The following is a 21,199-nucleotide window of genomic DNA, read 5'->3' on the forward strand; positions in this document are numbered from 1 at the left end:
TCTTTTTCTGTCAGTCATTCTTATTTCATCATTTTACTAAGCACTTAATGTCAAACTGCAATTTTAATGTATTCCTAGTTCTATATCCTGCAACATTCCTGGGATTTAAAATTGAATTTAGAAATCAATTTGCAAACACATTGTTAATAAAAGAGGCATTTAAAAATAAAACGGTCATATTGATATAAACCTACTTCAGTAACAAAGACTTTAATTTTTAAAATTGTCTTATTTGTGAGAGAAGTGCAAATTCACCTATAAAACTCTATGTCCTCAAGTGAAAAGTACAAGAGCATATCAATGCTAAATTTCTATGCATCTCCACAAAATAATAAGCATTGTACTTGGTGCATTACACACAATTAATATCGTGATTTAAAATATAGTTGACATTGTCAATGTTTCTTGAACTTGCTCCAACCATTTAATGGAAGTTTAAAATAGTTCATGATAAATAACCAATGCCAAGATGACTCATATTTTCACATCAAAAGTACAAAAACAAATCAAATACTAACTCAATGGAAAGAAGAATTGTTGAATTATTTATCTATGCAAATGACTTTATGCTGAAAACTATTTTCTCTAGCTCCACTCCCCATAATTTAACTATTAGAATCATTTATCCTAGGATTGCATTTTTAAAACTCTCTAGAGGTTCTACTTCAGGAGGAACGGTGATCCTAGAAACAGGAGGATAAAGAGGATGATGATAAACAATATTAAGTTAGGTATATCCATGAAACGTGCACAAGATCAACAATATAACTGTGAAGTGTAAACTAGAAGAAAGGAGAAACATGGCTGATAAAGTATGTGAAGCCCGGCTGGTGTGGCTCAGTGGTTGAGCTTTGACCTCTGAACCAGGAGGTCATGGCACCTGCCCTGGTTTGCAGGCTCGAACCCCAGTAGGGGGCGAGCAGGAGGCAGCCGATCCATGATTCTCTCTCATCATTGATGTTTTCTATCTCTCTGTCCCTCTCCCTGCCTCTCTGCAATCAATCAAAATGTATTTTTAAAAAATAGAGTATGTGAAATAAGCTATTAAGGTTGGAGGAGAGTGGCACAAAAGACAGAGTCACATTTGATTCGGGGACAAAACAGACCGCGCGTTCCTGGAGAGCAATTGCTTTGGTGCAATTTGCACTTGTACTTGCCACCATGAGTCCAGGCCTGTGACAATGATCGACCTATTTCTTTCCATGCCCCATAAATTATCCACCATCAAAACAATACACATGCCCCCCCACCCACCGACAGCCCCAGGTAACTCTATTGAGACAGAATCTGTATGCTCTTTGAACACCCATTAAGACATGAAAGTACATTTGGACCTAGAAGAGAGAGGCTTTTTTAGATGATTAAAGCGTCTATTCAGTGTGATATGGAATAAGGTAAACTGGACACGATTTTGTCACAACAAGGTTGCTGAATAACATCAGGACTCCTTTGTGCCTAAATCGTGGTTGCCATGGCATTTAAATGCACGGTTGTTGGCTGGTGTTGGAGAGGCCAAATCTATAAGCTCACTCCTACAGATTGCTATTTTGATTTCTGTTGTAAGTAGCATAGCTTCAAATCACAGCAATTGCAAGAAACTCGGTGGCCAAGAACCCCAAATATATATATTAAAAAACCCACATTTTTATAAAAGCTTCGTTTGTGAAGTCTGTAACTGATGATGGTACATAAATGGTAACCGTAGACTTCATTATGCAAAACCTGTAGGATCTTGTTACTACACTGGAGTTGGCTAAGAGTTTTCTGATGCATTTAATGTTAGCAATGACAACAGGAAAACTTCACTGCCACAGGGCACCACAAACAACAATACAGCTTTCAACCGGGTCTGGGCCGTGGCTGGCTGTCTGCATCCTGGTGACAATGTCAGAGGGCACTTCCCCGGCTGCTGCCACCGCCTGGACCGGACGCATGACATTTTCGGGAACTAGGGAGCCACAGGTTCTTTTCTGTTGCTTCGCATAAAAAATTAATGCTATGTGGGGGCAGCATTTCCTACATTTATCTTAGAAATGAAAGCAAACAGGAGAAGTAAAACATGGAGAGTGCTTTTATTTTCTTTATTGTTTATTCTATGAATTGCAATCGCATTGCCTTTTACTTATTGAATCTGCTTAAGAGGACCACAGACTTTAAAATGCTTCTAGGTCCATGTCCAAAATACAAATACTTTTTTTAGAGCTCATGTAAATCATGTTAAAACTAACAGTATTTTGCCCTGCCAGCGTTGCTCAGTGGTTGAGCATCGGCCTATGAACCAGGGGGTCACACAGTTCAAATTCCAGTCAGGACACATGCCAGACAGAGTGCTTGGTCCCCAGTGTGGGGCGTGCAGGAGGCAGCCAGTCTATGAGTCTCACCACTGAGGTTTCTATCTCTTTCTCCCTCTCCCTTCCTCTCTGAAATCAATGAAAATATATTTAAAAAGTAAAAAAGAAATAAGAAAAGGAAGCTTCGAAGCATGGAACAGACTGTGGAGTCTCAGAGGGAAGGCAGGGGAGGGTGGGTGGGTGGGAACAGATCAATCGGAGACCTTGTATGTGTATAAGCATGACCCATGGACACAGACAGTGGAGTGGTGGAGGCCCGGGCGGGGGGGGGGGAGGCATCGGGGGGCTATCAGGGGTCAATGGGAGAATAAAGGGGGCATAGGCAATACTTTCAACAATAATTTTTTTTAAAAAAAGGGAAGCAAAATAGGTCATTCAGTTGATAGCATCATCAGCTCACAGTGAACTGCTTGACTGAGACGCCAGGTGAGTACCAATTGGGCAGTATGGGTGGATCTAGAAACACATGGATAAAAGAAATTATAAAGCGGCCATTAATGCAACCGGGAATCCAACCATGACCTCCTGGTTCATAGGTTGACGCTCAACCACTGAGCCACTGCAGCGGGGCTCTGCTTCCTTCTGACAAAGTGACTAAAAATGTGCAGATGGGCCCTGGCTGGTTTGGCTCAGTGGATAGAGCATCGGCCTGCGGACTGAAAGGTCCCAGGTTTGATTCTGGTCAAAGGCATGCACCTTGGTTGCGGGCACATCCCCAGTAGGGGGTGTGCAGGAGGCAGCTGATCGACTGAAAGGTCCCAGGTTCGATTCTGGTCAAAGGCATGCACCTTGGTTGCAGGCACATTCCCAGTAGGGGGTGTGCAGGAGGCAGCTGATCGATGTTTCTCTCTCATCGATGTTTCTAACTCTCTATCTCTCTCTTCTTCTCTGTGAAAAATCAATAAAATATATTATTTAAAAAATGTGAGGATGGGAATGTCAAGAGCTGGAGGAAAAGCACCCAGCACCGCGTTCCCTGTCCAAATGCCAGCCGCACGTGCCCTGCGCACTAGGACATGCAAGACGGCACCTGGTTAGACAGAACTTCTTTCCTGTTGAAAATTTAATAAAACTATGTCATGGTTAATATTCTGAAATGTCTCCTTTCATTTAGGAATCAGCCTAATGTATTGTGACATTCCCCACAATGCCCACTATTCCATTTCCCCCAAAAAAAACTTTTACCAAGATCTTGGATTACTCCTCTGAAACTTTCTATTTCCCATGCCTATTCTGAGCGAACTATTAAAACATTTCTTATTGCTTCTGATTAAAAATGTAGAACTTTTTACTCGCGCCTTTTGAAGTGCCCTAAGTGTTGAATATTTCTGGATTCCATAAGCACATCAAAAGCTTCTGATGTCAGTTATCTTTTTTATAATAAGACAGCTCATGCCTGTGCACTGACTAGCTAAAGTGTCGTATCGAGACTGTCATATTCTTCCATTTGTCACCCGATAAGACAAGCGCCCGAGAGAACGGATAATCACACCACACTAAAACTCAACAGACTCAGGCATAATTAGAAAGACAGAGTTCATTTCTTATTTCAATTAGCCATTACAGAAACACTTGAACTGTCATTTCTTTTTTTTTCACTCAAAAAAAAAATCGGCTTTACTCACACACAAAAAGTTAGGATAAATCCGCATTCTTTAATAATCATTAAAGTCAGCACCAAGATGACTTCAAATGAGCAAAGTAATAATATAAGAGAAAGAGGAACCTTACGGTCTGCATGAATTACATAGGCACTAATAAAATTCTAAGAGCCAAGAAAAAAAGCAATAAGTTGGGCAAATCGCTCAGCAATACTGTAATCAAAGTATGCATTGCTGCCCTCCCCCAATTTTTTTAGTTAATATAGAGCCTGAGAATTATAACAGAAAATACTTTATAATAAACTAGAGGCCCAGTGCACGAAATTCATGCATTTGGGGAGGGGGGTCCCTTAGCCCGGCCTGTGCCCTCTTGCAGTCCAGGAGCCCTCAAGGGATGTCCAACTGACACCCTTAGTGCTGCTGTGGAGGCAGGAGAGGCTCCTGCCACCGCCGCTGCACTGGCTAACCATGAGGCCAGCTTCTGGGAGTGCACTGACCACTAAGGGGCAGCTCCTGTGTCAAGTGTCTGCCCCCGGTGGTCAGTGCACATCACAGCGACTGGTCGTTCCACCGTTTGGTCGATTTGCATATTAGCCTTTTATTATATAGGGTAATTAATGGAGGCATAACAAAATGGAAATGAGAAAAAGTTTGGTAATAGTTAAAGTAGGCATTTGTGTCTTTTCTGGAATATTTAACCTAGAATTTTAAAACTTAGCAACAAAATCACAAAACTCCAATGTGGACTCTCATTGCATTCCTTGTCTTCCTCTTCTATTTCCTTTCCCCCAAATCCCCTCTCTGTTGTGTTATTTCTTCCCATTTATTTCAGTTGTATTATGTGGAGGTGTTATGTCAGCTGTTTTAGGTTCGTTGTCCCTTCCCCTACATTAATATAAATTTCATTTCATTTTTTGTTATACAATTGCACCATCCAGTAGTACAACAGTCTCTCTGGAAGTCTAGTACTATCTAGGAAGCTGGATGAGTAAACTGGGTAGATTTGTTACTAAATAATCTCATAGCAATATAAACTCTAGGTTGAAATGGTATTCCTTCTGTAGATTATAAATTTTATCCCTGTTGTTTTTAGTGAGTGCGTTTTTTTTTTGATAAAATTTCTGTATGTCCAGATGCAATATCTGTTGGCTATATCATCTATATTCAATCCTAACTTCAGTTTTCAAAACTATCCTTTCTTCCCATTCGTGTAGTTTTGAGTTATACTTTCTATTAATGTTCTATTTGTAACAATTCTCCATTAATTGTTACACTTTTTCTCACCAGCATGGCATTTTGAACTATATTTTTTTAAGTTTTCGAGGAATTATCTCCCTCACCCGGATTTCTTTAGAAGTTTAGAAGGAGTGTTCTCTCTGTGCTCCCTTCCCCTGTTCTGGCTTCACTTAGATGTGCTGGTATTTTTTCATGGTTACTCTTCGGGATTCCAGTTCAGCTGTGCCCATACTTCATTGGCAGCAAGGCTGAGAGTAGCTGAAGACTGTGCCAGGCACGTGTAAGCTTAAAAGGGACTGCAGTAGCTTATCAGTCCTCCGCGAAGCTATTAAGATTTAGCTTCACCCCGAGGTGCTTTCGTGCCTTGAATAGGAGAACTCTGCCCATTTATTCAGCTACCCTTCAGCTCCTGAGGGTCAGGGAAACAAAGCTAGACTCATGTGGGCCAGCCACCTCTGCCTGCTCCGAGCTCCCCGGGATCAATTGCTTTCTGATTCAAAATTAAGACTTTCAGCTGTGGGGCCAGACTTGACAATCATCTCAGACGGAAAAAAAAATGCCTTAAAAGTTCTTATACTATTTACGACCTATTTCCTGTGGGCACCTAAACCTCGGGAGAGATGAATGAGTGGATGGAAGAAAGTCAGTTCTCTCTTTAAATGGTCATTTTCCCAGAATGCCCCTCTTCTCTGTGGACCAACAAGCTCTCTGTGATTGATCGAATTCACTTCCATCTTTCACACTTATTTTTTAAAAAATATATTCTTATTTTATTGATTTTAGAGAGAGAGATCAATTTGTTGTTCCACTTAGTTATGCATTCATTGGTTGAGTCTTGTATGTGCCCTGACCAGGGATCGAACCCACAACCTTGGCGTATCAGGACGATGCTCTAACCAACTGAGATACCTGGCCAGGGCCATCTTTCACTTATTACCCATCTATTGGTAATACTCACATATTTTCTCATTAGATTCTCTCTTGAACTTCATGACCCCCCCAAGTAAGCACCTCTCTTTGACATTACTGTTTGGGTTTTCACAAACCCCACATACATTTCATGTCACATATGGACTTTATTAGCTTTGTATATATAAAACCAGTGTCCTGTCATGCTCTATAAATTAATGGAAGCACCATGTCTACCATATCTCTCAGGTCTAAATGCACTTTCATTTTCTCTGGCTACTTCCCCTACACCTTACACTGGTTGTCACGCAGTAAATTCTACATTCCCAAACCTACTGGTATATGTTTCTCTACTGGCATTGCATTAGTTGCTTTTTAAAAATATATATATTTTATTGGTTTTTTACAGAGAGGGAGGGAGAGGGATAGAGAGTTAGAAACATTGATGAGAGAGAAACATCGATCAGCTGCCTCCTGCACACCTCCTACTGGGGATGTGCCCGCAACCAAGGTACATACCCTTGACTGGAATCGAACCTGGGACCCTTCAGTCCGCAGGCCGACGCTCTATCCACTGAGCCAAACCGGTTAGGGCTAGTTAAGGCTTTTAAGGATGTTATTTACTGCAACAACATCCTAACTTATTTCTATGCCATTAGACTTTTTTAATCCAATAATGTTTCTGAGTTATAATGTTGATACATTTCCCATTCCAACAAGATCCCCCACAAAATTATGGACATGACAAAGACTGTTACAGATCCCCAGTTGGCTTCTTGCTTTCTTCAGCTATTTTTGTAACTACTGTGTCGTAGTCCCATAATCAGCTACCTGGTGCTCAAAAGGGCTTGGTTTTGGTTAATTCTTGGTGGTCTGTGTGTCTGCTGAAGCACAGGATCTGGGCTGTGTACTGGGCGCAGGTCTGACCCACAGGTGTTCATTGTGGGAACGGCCCAGGCCACAGAGGCAATGACTTTCTCACATGACAATGACAGAAGCACCACAAAGTACATTGCGAGCCCATGTGTCATATCCATTAACATTCCATGGACCAAGTCACATGACCAAGGCCAACGTGAAAGGGACCAAAAAATGTTCCCTAAATGCCAGAGAAACCACAAACTCATTTGGCCAAGGATACATTGAAGGCACGGGTAGAAAATTGGGCAAAGCTAAAGGACTGGGAAAAATAACTCAATTTATGTCATGATAACTTCGATAAATACTTCACAAATCAGTCACAGAGTTCTTCAGACTCTGACATTCTATGCATTTTCTTAGCATAGCTCTTCCTTTCCCATTTCAAAGCCTGGATTTTTCTTTCCATGCGTGAAATAAATACTCTGCTATTTATCCTTTAAGACCCAGATCTGATATTTCTGAGAATTATTATCAACTAGAGGCCCGATGCACAAAGATTCGTGCAAGAATAGGCCTTACTTCCCCTGGCTGCTGGCACCGGCTTCCCTTGGGCACCCGGGACCCGGGCCTTCACTCTGGGCCCGGAGCCGCCATCTTTGTCTCGTCAATTTGCATACCCCCTCCTTATTGGCTGTGGGTGCCACCATCTTTGTCACAAAATGATGGTCAATTTGCATATTCTGTCTTTATTAGATAGGATTGCCTTAGACAAGAATCAGTGAGTGTCCTTGACCTGGTTATTTTTGCCATATTGCCTTTTTTGTAGGTATCTGGCTGCCTCACCAGACTAAATACTGCAAGGCTACAACACACAGCATTTTCATTTCTAAAAGCCTAACAACAATTAGTGGTGCTGGGTACATCACAGATACAGAATAAACATCCCCCAAGTAAGCAAATTAATTGGGTAATTCATAAACGTTTAGACAACTTTGCATTGACATAGGGCACCGAACATTTGATTATATCTAACGATTGCAGGATCACATATTATGCGTACATTTTGCTTTAATTGACCATTTTATTACTTCAACTGAGAGTCATTAAATGGCTCCACTCATCTTACCAAAATAGAAATCTAATTTAAGTAATAGATGCTTCATAGTTAAACACTAGCAATGGACTTCCATCAAGATAAATATCAAGAAAAGTAAAATGGCCCTAGCTGGTTCAGCTCAGTGGATAGAGTATCGGCCCCAAACTGAAGGGTCCAGAGTTCGATTCTGGTCAAGGGCATATACCTCGATTGCAGGCTGGATCCCAGGCCCGGATCGGGGCATGTGCGAGAGGCAACCAATCAATGTGTCTCTCTCACATCGATGTTTTTCTCTCTCTCTCTCAAAATCAATGGAAAAATATCCTCAGGGGAGGAGTAACAACGGCAACAAGAAGAGTAAAATAAAAAAGGAACAACTGTAAAAAAAAGAAAAATGAAATGTTTTCAATGAAGTAACAAGAGTATGTACTCAGTGGGGGGACCGCAGCCACCAGACTCCAAGGCTGTGGCTCCAGATCGCCACATAAATCAACCTGGGCTTTATGATGCTAATACACCCACATCCAAAACTTGGTGTGGCTCAGGGGAAGCAGGGTGATTTAATTTGCTTTGTCCTTAAGCAAAAGGAAACATACCTGGAGAAGGGTAAGTACAGTTGTTTTAATTGAGTTGTCGGCAGGGGGGCAGCTCCAGGGAGGCCCTGCACCACCTGGGCTGGTCGAATCTTCTCTTCAGGTCACATTTTTCTCTTGGCCATGATCCATTTTGCGGGAGATTTTTCAAACTTTAACTCTGACCAAAGGTGAACTTGTCGGAGAGTTTGAGCTAAATTGCTTTCGCCATTTCTGAGTTATGGGAAGGTGAGAGTAGATTCGCAGGCACCTAACTTAAAACAGGCTCGGCCTTTCTGCTTACATAAGTCACACATGACTAATGCTATGTATTTTAAACCTGACAGGATTATTATAGTTCTCAGAGAAACCTCTACATTTTAAAAGAAAATATCCAATCGTTTTTAAAATGCCGAAATTCCCCATTTATGCGTCCACAAATTGCCTAAGAGGACTGCCGCTTCAAAGTCAAGAAATACAATTAAGGTCAGGTCAGATTTCCGCCTAGGTGAGACAGAGAAAGGTTATAGGACCGATATTAAATTAGGGTAGCATTTCAGGGCAGACATGTTAGCAAGTTAATGCACTTCAAAGTGCACTTTAAAATGTAAAAGTAATTGAACCTCTACCTTTTACGATCCAGCCAGAGAGAAAAACAGCAATCTGAAAGACAAATTCTATGCCCGGCACACCCTGTCGTCAGCGTTGAGCTCCTCTGAAACAGCGTGATGGGGAAAAGGATCCCTCAACAGGTGGCAGGAGATGAATTCAGGGTTATATATCACATCACAAATTACTTTTTAAACCGAGCTCAGTCTTCTTTAATCCCCTGGCCAGAAAGTGTTCAAGTTTTAAGATGCAGGAATAATATATTAAAGGCTTAGAGTGTTCAAGAATGCAATATCTTTTTTGTTGTTGTTGTTAATCCTCACCCTCGGATATTGTTCATTGATTTTTAGAGAGTGGAAGGGAGGGGGAGAGACAGAGAAAGAAACATTGAGGTGAGAGAGACACATGGATTGGTTGCCTCCCACACTCGCTCAGACTGGAGCCGGGGATCAAGCTTGCAACCCAGGTATGTGGCCTTGACCGGAATTGAACCCGGAACCCTTTAGTCTGTGGGCCAATGCTCTATCCACTGAGCCAAACCGGCTAGGGTGCGATATCTTTTTTTTCAACTTTACGTAAATATTAACAACATATCATATCTTTACATTCATGTATATTCCGGCTTACTGAGCTGGTTTTGTGTCTCTGTTTACTATCTTTCCAGTTTCCTAACATTTGATAAACCTTTCCTTTACTCCATCGCTCAAGTCAGTGTTGAAATGGTTGAGCAGGAAATGATCGGAGACATTGCCTCATTCAATTCCAGGGACTGTTATCTACGGAGCATTAGACAGAACAGGAAATAAGAATCCTTCCAAGTGTTGAGCAGCTTGGATCCAGAAAGGATTGCAGAGGATGTTTCTTGGGACAGTATGCAGGCTGCATTTGCAAGGTGATACAATGAGGTCAAGAACAGCTGGGCAGCTCTATACTGAGAAGGGCCTAACTAGATGCCCATGAGGAACAGAGAGGAAGGGGCAAGAACCAGAGAAATCGACAGAACCCATTGGCTGACTAGGTATGGAGAAGAAATGTAGAGAATAGCATACAAAGAGGTTACTTCTAACCAGTTAGAATTTGACAGCAATATGATAAACAGAGGAAAACATTTTAGGCTATTGGAGAAATTAGAGGGGAGCGTGAGTTTGAGGATGGGAATGGAAGTACATAGTTAGGAGTCGTCAAGATAGTGTTGATGATTGATAATTTATGATATGTCATTATTTCTATTGATGGGTGATAACTAACATAATTTTTGATGTGTCGATATTCCTATTGGTAAAATTGATCTCAGATGCACAGTTATTTGTCACCAATGTCCTCCCTTTACTGAGTTAAAACTGATAGAGGTCATTTCTTTCCTTATATCACACTTCAGGCCTTTTTTTTTTTTCAAAACTGCAAACTCAATGAAAAGTTTATTTTGAAAATGACCTTTCCCAGGTTTTTCCTCATTCTTCCAATGAGTTAAAAATTACTATACTTTTAAGAGAGGAGAGATCAAACTGTCTCTTATCTCCTTGACTCATGAAAAATGAGTCCTTTGTTAAAAAGATCAAAGGGAAGCTAAGAACACGCGACCTAATCATCTCAGTATCATAATTAATGATAACAATCTGGGCAAAAATCGAAACTGGCCACTCAGACAGAAAAGGTTAAGTTTGAGATTCCCCCAAATTTACTGAAATTTGGAAAGAGGAATTTTGGAATGTGATGCAAACCACTTTCCCCAACTGCCTTCCAGTGATGATGGGCAGAAATACATAAATTCACCAGAAAGTGAGCCTTCGTCTCAGGTTCAGTGAATTTTCATAAATTCCAATAAATGGATTACTGTATTGTAGTTTAGTTCTAACAAGCAGTCTGCCCTTTTGTACCCCCTCTTTGATTCCCTTTGTAATAAACAATTCTTTTTTAAAAAATATATTTTATTGATTTTTTTACAGAGAGGAAAGGAGAGAGATAGAGAGTTAGAAACATCGATAAGAGAGAAACATGGATCAGCTGCCTCCTGCACGCCCCCTACTGGGGATGTGCCCACAACCAAGGTACATGCCCTTGACCGGAATCGAACCTGGGACCCTTCAGTCCATAGGCCAACGCTCTATCCACTGAGCCAAACCACCCAGGGCAATAACCAATTCTTTAGAAAAGGGTAAGGGGACCCTGACTGGCTGCTACTCTCAAATTGTTTTTCCGTATTAGAGCTTGCTGCTGAGTCCTCTGTCTATAGGCCTCATCTTGTACTTGTCATTGTAGGCTAATTAATAAAGTTAACATCTGTATAGCACTTAATATGGGCGAGGCACTGTTCTCAGCACCTTAAATATACTAAATCTTTTAACATTCATGACGCCCATATAACATACGGGATATTATTATCTCCCTTTTACGGACAATTAAACGGATAGAGAATGTAAGTTAATTCAAGTGAGATCATGCAATCAACAGGTGGAGAACTGGGATGCTGACCCTGGGTCATGTGACTCCGGAATCAGGGCTCTTCATTGCTGGGCTCTCCTGCCTTTTTTCAGACATCATGTGACATCATCATGTGACACGATGAAACAGGAAGTAGGTACAGAGATGTAGAGCAAAGGGAACTAGGAGGCTGTTTCTCCATCAGGTATTGAACTCTATCCCTGGGAATGCAGTAGGAAATTGAGAAAAACCCGCGGCAGCCAATATGGCTGATTATTATCCATTGACAGGTAGATGGACCAATTTTAGAGCACTCTGGGGGAGGTACCTTATAACTTTTATTTCTTTCATTGAACTTAATCTAATATTTAGCAGCATTCATGCAAAAAATATGGTTGTAGGGCAGTGATGGCGAACCTTTTGAGCTCGGCGTGTCAGCATTTTGAAAAACCCTAACTTAACTCTGGTGCCGTGTCACATATGGAAATTTTTTAATTTTTGCAACCATAGTAAAACAAAGACTTATATTTTTGATATTTATTTTATATATTTAAATGCCACTTAACAAAGAAAAATCAACCAAAAAAATGAGTTCTCGTGTCACCTCTGACACGCGTGTCATAGGTTCGCCATCACTGTTGTAGGGGGAGGAGGACAAGAAGAGGGATGAATATTCAGAGCACAAAGTACTCTGAATGGTACCACAATAATGAATACACGCCAGTATGCTTTTGTCCAAACCCACATCATGTACAACACCAGGAGTGATCATATGTAAACCATGGGCTTTGGGTCATTGTAATGTTTCAACATAGGTTCATCGATTGTAACAAAGGTACCATTCTGATGGGAGATACCAATGATGGGGGAGGCGATGCATGTGTAGAAGGAGGAGGTATAGGGGGAATCTCTGCATTTTCCTGTCAATTTCATTGTAAACCTGAAACTGTTCTAAAAAAAAAATAGACTCTTCATTCAAAATGAAACAGAAAACTCCAGGTAGCTTATAAACCATGCACGCATTCCAATCCCAACTAAAAGTTCCTCACTTTACTTCCCAGAGCTGTTATGAAATGTGAGATAACCAATCCAGCCTTTCTTTCAGTTCAGACACTGATGAGGATGAAAAAGATAATTTTGAAAGAAAATGAATTCCTATTCGCTCCATCAAGGGAGAACACATTTTCTCCACAGAGGCTGTCAGATACACTGGGAAATGCATTCAACACAGAGCCAATCTGTACCTACTTCAGTAAGAAATGTTTCCCGTCTAAGCACCTTGATTACAGGCAGCTGATATTTCTCAAATGCACCAAAATCCATTCAACAAATACGTGTGGAGTGTCGCCAGGCACAGGACCGCAAGCTCAGTGCTGCAGGCGTTTCGAAGGCGAGTTTCTGCCAAAGAGCTTCACCTATCAGCTTCGCTGAAGGAATTTCCTAGCTCTGCTGTGTTGCAATCATGGATGTTTGGAGAACAGTTACGTGCAATAGACAGAATAATTATACAAGAAAAGAGCCACCGTGAGTCCTTATGAGAAAGCAAGCTGCTTCCAAAAGAGGGTTTTGTGACTTCTCCCCGCTTCTTTGAAGAGCTGTTATTCTGCTACCAAGAGGCAGAAGGAAGATGAGGCTATGGAAAGATAAAAGCCTGTCGGGGATTCCTGGGAAACTTCTCAGAGCCGATTCGGCATCTAGGCCGTGGTCGCCAGCGCTCACCTAATTTTAGAAATCGGAAGCTCTGGGTAGCTGCAGTGTCTGATGGCTACAACCCCATCAATCCTGCTCACGCTGGGTGAGGTTCATTTATTTTCAATTAGCATTTATTGAGTTCCTATCTTGTACTGAGCTCCGGATGGAGAGAATGGGAGATAAATAAGCTACTTTTTTGGGGATACAATAAGCACTTGATAACCATACATCAAATATGTATAGCTAACCCAGGTTGGGGGCTCGATCTCCAGTGGGGGGCATGCAGGAGGCAGCTGATCAATGATTCTCTCTCATCATGGATGTTTCTCTCTCTCTCCCTTCCTCTCTGAAATCGATAAACAAAATATTTTTTTTCTTTTTTATTTTTTTAATCCTCACCAGAGAATATTTTTTCCATTGGTTTTTAGAGAGAGTGGAAGGGAGAGGGAGGGACAGAGAAAAACACCAATGTGAGAGAGACGCATCAATTGGTTGCCTCCCATATGCCCCGGACCAGGGCTGGGAGCCTGCAACCCAGGTACATGCCCTTGACCGCAATCGAACCCGGGACCCTTCAGTCCACAGGCCAATGCTCTATCCATTGAGCCCAACTGGCTAGGGCTAAAATTATCTTTTTAAAAATAGTGTGCATACAATCCAAGCGACCTCCTCGGATGCACATGGACCACACAGGTGCGAGCCCCGAACCCTCCCCTGGAGCTGCCACCACCGTCGAGGCTGCAGCTGACCCTGGACCAGAGAATCACCAGGCCTTTAACCTTACAGCTAACCCAGAAGAGAACTCCATTCAGTCCTAAATTAAACCCTGAAAGGCCACGTGCCCTCCTCTCTCTCCCATCCCCACCACCTCTTTCTTGGGCTCCCTATGTACTTCTGGGACTATATTCTGAGCCATGTTCTTGCCAGAGGAACAACCTCATTTCCTCTTTTTCTTAGTTCCAGCACAAGGTATGTGTACATCCTTGCTCCACTTAACTATGGGGCCATATCCTGAGAAACGCATCAGTAGGCGGTTTTGTGCCGCCATCATGGAGTGCACATGCACACAACTAGATGCATCACCTACTCCCAGAATGGCACGTGCTATCCTCTCATCTGATTGGCAGCTTGGTAGGTTTGTTTACACCCGCATCACCGCAAACACATGAGCAATGTCTTGTACTAAGACTTTTCGATGACTACAACATCACTAGGCATGGGAAATTTTGCTCCCTTATAATCTCACGGTCCCATGGCCGTAAACACTGTCCGTCTTTGACTGAAACATGGTTATACGTGGCTGTGCTTGTGTTTACGATCCACCCAGGTATCATTCCCATGCTCTTCTCCGTTTCCTTTCCCTGGTCTATAACCTCACTTTTCCCATCCCCAGCCACTAGACACACACTTTCATCCCTTTTTAAAAAAAAAAATATATATATATATATATATATATATATATATATATATTTATTTATTGATTTCAGAGTGGGAGGGAGAGGGAGGGAGGGAAGGAAGGAGGGAGGGAGAGAGAGAGAGAGAGAGAGAGAGAGAGAGAGAGAGAGAAACATCAATGATGAACAGAATAATTGATCCACTGCCTCCTTCACGCCCCCTACTGGGGGATGGAGCCTGCAACCCGGGCATGTGCCCTGAAGGGGAATTGAACCATGACCTCCTGGTTCATAGGTTGAAGCTCAACCACTGAGCCACGCTGGTCTGGTTCGACACATATTTTCTTTTTTAAAAAATATATTTTATTGATTTTTTTTACAGAGAGGAAGGGAGAGGGATAGAGAGTTAGAAACATCAATGAGAGAGAAACATCGATCAGCTGCCTCCTGCACACCCCCTACTGGGGATGTGCCCGCAACCAAGGTATATGCCCTTGACCACAATCAAACCTGGGACCCTTCAGTCCACAGGCCGACGCTCTATCCACTGAGCCAAATCCGTTAGGGCTCGACACACATTTTCAAACATTTCCGTTATGTGCTCTGAGACTCCTTCCCCTGGCTAATGGACAGCGAGCATTGCCTGCAGCCCTCGCAAGGTGAGATCCAGGCTACTCCTTTCTCTCCCCCAGAGCTGCCCTCCCATCACTCAGAAAAGCCACTTTCCTTGGGGTCTCACGTTCACAGCTAGATCAAAGCTTCCTAAAGCCCGATCATCCCTCGTAATAGCACCAGAGCCTAAGAAAAATGCCTGCACACTGTGGTTTCCACCATTAAAACACGTGCCTGCGCGATCCAAGTTCTCTCGTGGGAGAAGAGCGTAGTACGAGTATCCATTAAGCTTCACATGAACTGTGAATGGATATTTCTCTCTCTCAGTATGCGTACAAGAAGCTCTACTGTATAATTCTACTTGATAGCCATATAATAAACACACTTACAACAATGATGTCTTCTATTAGAAAATACACTTTAAGTTCTTGTTTATATCATTGAAATTGATTTCTGAAAAAAAAAATCCATTTCTCCTCAGCAACCTCAAGCTAAGTATCTGTAACAATACCCTACCTTACAATACTTTTAAATTAACTAAAACATCTTTCATGCCAGCTACATTTTAATCTGTCCAGCATAACTGCTATTTATACATTTACTTACTCTTTATAATTTAAGTCCTACAGTCAGAAGTAAACTAACTATAAATGTGTGATTTACATGTACAGAACTCTTTTTCCCAACCTCATCCACTAGCAATATGGAAGATGGGTAGTATTATTTGAGTAACCCTTAAGCTAAAGATATTTCTATGTCACCTCTATTCTCTCCTGTACATCATCACAAAAGATATTTCTTGGGCTAGTTTTATCTAGCATTCCCAGATAGTGAAGGCCTAGCTTTTAAATTAGCCGACCAAAAAAATCTACACAGGTTAATTTTAAACTCATAAAGAAAATACATTTAAAGACTGTTTTTTACAATAATAATGAATTGTCACAGTTGAAACAAAAAGAAATGTTCTCTGTATTTTATTTTATTCTTGTGAACTTAACCCAGGATCACACCAGCACACTATGCCAACTCTCTGGTCTGTTAGCTTTGCAGTGGCTCTTGGCCAAAACAATACGTGTTGACCTAAATTGCCAACGAAATATGGCCAAAAGTCTATTGTTTTGGAAACCACAATCACTTTCTCTCTCTCTTTTGAAAAAAAATAAAATATTAAAAAAGAAAGAGACTCATCCTCCCTTTCTCTCAGCTTTGGTAAAGTTAACCTAAATATAGTCACAAGCAAAGGACTTCAGTGAACACATGAGGTTCATCCACGAATTCTAGATTATGCTGTATCGTGACTTCTAGAAAGTTATAACCAAACATCTGTACCTCATTTTAATAGCATTGGGGAAAATACTGCTTAAAGCAGACTTCTTAATGACTGTTGTGTCATTGCCCACTTTGAGTCATCCCCGTCTAAGGACAACGTTTTTAAAATGCATAAAATAAAATATGAAGATTAACCCAAAAAATCAATGTTATTAAAACAATATTTTTATCTATGCACAGTCTGTGAGGAGCCTGTGTATCCCAGGTTCAACTGACATAATTCAAGGACACTCCAGTTAATATTTTGCCATGAAGAACCTTGACCCAATTATCAAGTTAAAAAAATTACATCAAGACACACACTCCATTTCATTTTCAATGTATTACATACCTCACGACAAGAGGGCATGTTGACATAATTCTAGAACACAATTATTTAATTCAGTGGGACATGCCAATAATCAGAGGTGGATTTTGTTATTGTTGATAATCCTCACCCCACGATATTTTTCCATTGATTTTTAGAGAGCGGGAGGGAGGGGTAGAGACGCAGAGAGAGAAACAGCCATGTGAGAGAGACACATCGATTGGTTGCCTCCTGCACAGGCCCCAACCGGGTGGGAGATCCAGCCTGCAACGGAGGTACGTGGCCTTGATGGGAATCGAACCCTGGACCCTTCAATCCTCAGGCCGATGCTCTATCCACTGAGCCAAACCAGCTAGGGCTCGAGATGGATTCTAGAGATAGGAGAGAGAATGGCATGGCGGACATGAGGGCGAACTCCCTCCTACCTTTATGGCAGTGGATGCAATCTGGATGTGGTGCAGCCTCCTCAGGGTGCTGTCCCTGTCGATGAAGTAGGAGGCAGCAAGCTGATGCAGCGTCTCCAGGGTGACCGAGGAGCTGTTGGTGCCGGAATCAGCTCCTTCCGATCCTCTGCTCAGCTTCCGCTTGTCCACAAAAATGGTGAGCGACTCCTCTCCTGCATTAAACGTATGGGACATTATTCCATTTCCCACTTAAAATCCAATTTTTCAATTACCTGCAAGGGAGGACATATCAGACACGGTGAAACGAAAGAGTGATCAACAGCAAAAGGGCAAATCTTATATTTATTTTTAAAAATATATTTATTGATTTCAGAGAGAGGAAGGGAGAGGGAGAGAGAGAAACAGAAACATCAATGATGAGAGAGAGTCATTGATCGGCCACCTCCTGCACGCCCCCACTGGGCATGTGCCCTGATCTGGAATCGAGCCCAGAACCCTTCAGTAGGCAGGCCGACACTCTATCTACTGAGCCAAACCAGCAAGGGCCAGACTGGATTACTGTTTGCAGTTACTGCTTGTGCCATGGATGCAAATGTGAGTAAAGGTCCAGTGTTGAGAAGAACCATGTGCTGTTCATGAATGACTTCCGTTAGCCTGGGTATTGCAGAGGAAAGTGCTTAGCTCAGTGGGAGACAGGCAAACCGGATATGCCATGATCTAGGACACGTCTGGAGAGTCATGGCAACGCTACAACCATTGTTTTGCTTTTCTCCTTTAACAGGAAGACAGCATGGTCCAAAGAGGAGGCACCAGAAAGGATCATAGGGGACCCAGGTCAACATAGATGACACCAGGAATACACAGTTCCTGTTCCAGTTACAATCCACAGATTTTTAAAATATATATATTTTTATTGATTTCAGAGAGGAAGGGAGAGGGAGGGGCATAGAAACTGCAATGATGAGAGAGAATCATTAATCTGCTGCCTTCTGGGCATGTGCCCTTGACTGGAATCGAACCGTGACCTCCTGGTTCATAGGTCGACGCTCAACGACTGAGCCAGTGGCTCAGTCACTGGGGCCACAGAGATTTTTAAAATTGCAACCAAGCTAACCCTTCTAGGTGGGTTTGTCTACTGACCTGTAATGTTTACCATTCCACCCAGAATGAAAAGAAAGAAGTGTGTTTAGGGCCGATGTCTTCCTGGTCATTCTATTTCCTTCCACTCAAAGATCTCCCTGTGAATATCTGTTTTACTCAAAGATCTCCCTGTGAATATCTGTTTTGCTTTTGTGCGAGTTTTACTTCTAAAGTACGGCTATTTGAGTAGAAATCCTTCTTCCAGAAATAACCATTGCAAAAGTAGCTTAAATCTAATTGTAGGCTTTCCTTTCGATGTGTCCTTTTAGTTTAAAAATGTTATTCTATTTTCGGTAAAGACAGATCTGATTATCCCGTGAACTAAAATCCGTGGGTTATTTTGGGGATTGCTGTCCTTTTAGAAATTATATTTCAGTTCCCACCGTGTTTGCTTTGCTTTTGCTACCGATGACCATCCTTCTTTGGCCTAATATGTTAAAAGGCACTCGTTCCGATAATATCTATCTTTCTACTAAGATAATGTTATAGAAAATAAGCGATTTGAAAAGCAAACAGACATAATGGGGGGAAAAACAATCTTAGAAAAATAGGCTTCTGACAAGAAGCAGAACCAAATATATAAAGACGGTAAAAAACAGACATGTTGGCTTAACACCAATTGGCATCTGCGAAGTATTACAGGAAGGGAACGGCAAGCCTTATGCAGCTTTGAGAAAGAAACATCGTATGTTTTATAAAACACTCTGAAGGAAAACTGACCTTATGACTATTAACAGGAACCTCCCAAATACATCTGAAATGTTTCTAAACAAAATTGCCCACCGTACCGTATTCCTCTCTATGGAACAATAAAATGTGGGGTGGCGGGGGAGAGGAATTGGAAATAAATAGTTCCAAGGTTAGATGAAATGAATCCGCCCTGAGTGAAATATAAAATATAATTAAGTTACTTCTATTTTGGAGCTGTTTACTAACAATGCTATAGTGAACATTTCTGTTGTGTATGGTTAGCAGATTCCTGCTATTCTTCTGGTGAGACGAATTCTCAGAAGGGAGATTTCTGGGACACTCAGGAGCACTCTACATTTATAGAGAAGCTCTAAACAGTGCTCTTCAAACGTAATGTGCATATAAATCACCTGGAGACCTTGTTAACGTGTGGATTCTGATTCATTAACCTGAGATGGAATCAGAGATTCTGCATTTGTAACAAGCTCCAAGGTGATGCTGGTACTGTGGGAGCGTGGACCACGCTCAGGTAATGAGGCTCTAAATCACAGCACAATTTATTACCAGTTTCAAAGTCTGTCTTTATCAGTGACCTGTGTGTTCCTCTAAGGAAGGTCTTGGGTGTTTGAACTGTTATAGGTAACTCAGCACAGACTTGTCAAATGAGTGGGCAGGAGATTTATCTACCTTAGCAAAGGGCCATGAAGAAGAATAAAAAAATATATAATCAACTTTCTACGACTCTAAACTGAACATTTATCTTTGACTTAGTGTCAAGGAATCTTATGACCAAGATCAACTGACATAACAATTTTAACCTCATTTCCTTCATTATCTTATTATTATATCTTATTATTGTTTACATAAGTAGTTTGAAGTCCTTTTAGTCAATAACTGCTTACAATGAAAATTTAATGCACAGTATTGCTTTAATTTCAAACTTTTTATTTTGTTTACCAGAGAAACATGAGAGATAAGATGAGAGACTGAACAAGAGAGCAAGACAGAGAGAGAGAGAGAGAGAGAGAGAGAGAGAGAGAGAGAGAGAGAGAAACCAATATAATTAATCTTAAGTAGTATGAGTAAAAAAATATATATTTTTATTGATTACAGAGAGGAAGAGAGAGGGAGAGAGAGATAGAAACATCAATGATGAAAGAGAATCATTAATCGGCTGCCTCCTGCATGCCCCCTACTGGGGATGGAGCTCCCAACCCAGGCATATGCTCTGACTGGGAATTGAACCTTGACCTCCTGGTTCATAGGTCAACACTCAACCACTGAGCCACACAGGTCAAGCTAAATAGTTAGTTTTAAACACCAGCATTCCAGTATTTTTGCTCCTTTAGTGCCATTATTTTAACGATTCCATGGGATAAGAAGCTTCAGAAATTATTTCTTTTCCTTTCAGTTCTTTTTCTTAAAACAGAATATGCATCCTCATAGAGGAAATAGTGCCATGCATTTTCAATAAGTCTTCATATTTGCTTAAGAAATAAATTACATATATTTTTGACAGATTTGCTTCCTTAATTAGGTTAAACCTAAACTAAAATAAATGTGTACTTCCTAACAAGAGACCAAGTGAAAAGGAGAAAGACAGCCATTAGTCAATGTGGGAAGAAGGTAGAATATGACATGGAATGAAAATCTGTGGATATTTTATGCAGAATGTAATTCACACAGAGATAAGTGAGAATTGGGTATTTCTGAAATTAAATGAGGATATTTACATTTCTTATACTTCTTTGTAATGTAAGAAAATAGAAAAACATCTAATTGATATTCAATCCATATGGCATCTTATGGGGAGAGATAGAGAGAGAGAAACACTGATGTGAGAGACACATTGGTTGGATTGGTTGTCTTCAGCATGAGCCCCACCCAGGGCCAGGTATCCCGTCCCCAATCTGGGCATGTGCCCTTGACCAGAATCAAACCCTTTTTCTTTGTTGTATGTCTATATTCAGCACAC

At 41.4% G+C, this 21,199-nt stretch overlaps 1 protein-coding gene across 2 annotated transcripts in view; it reads right to left on the reverse strand.

The window, feature by feature from the left end:
- The window catches only part of BRINP3 (BMP/retinoic acid inducible neural specific 3), a 147,732-nt gene that overhangs the window by 59,672 nt on the left and 66,861 nt on the right, over positions 1–21,199 (reverse strand). For both annotated transcript variants that reach the window (XM_023758597.1, XM_014460549.2), the window contains one exon: positions 17,416–17,606. In XM_023758597.1, the coding sequence (XP_023614365.1) occupies positions 17,416–17,606 (191 nt within the window). The remainder of the gene's footprint in view (positions 1–17,415; positions 17,607–21,199) is intronic.

This window comes from Myotis lucifugus, unplaced genomic scaffold (genome assembly GCF_000147115.1).
Source record: "Myotis lucifugus unplaced genomic scaffold, Myoluc2.0 scaffold_133, whole genome shotgun sequence".
Taxonomy (NCBI): Eukaryota; Metazoa; Chordata; class Mammalia; order Chiroptera; family Vespertilionidae; genus Myotis; species Myotis lucifugus.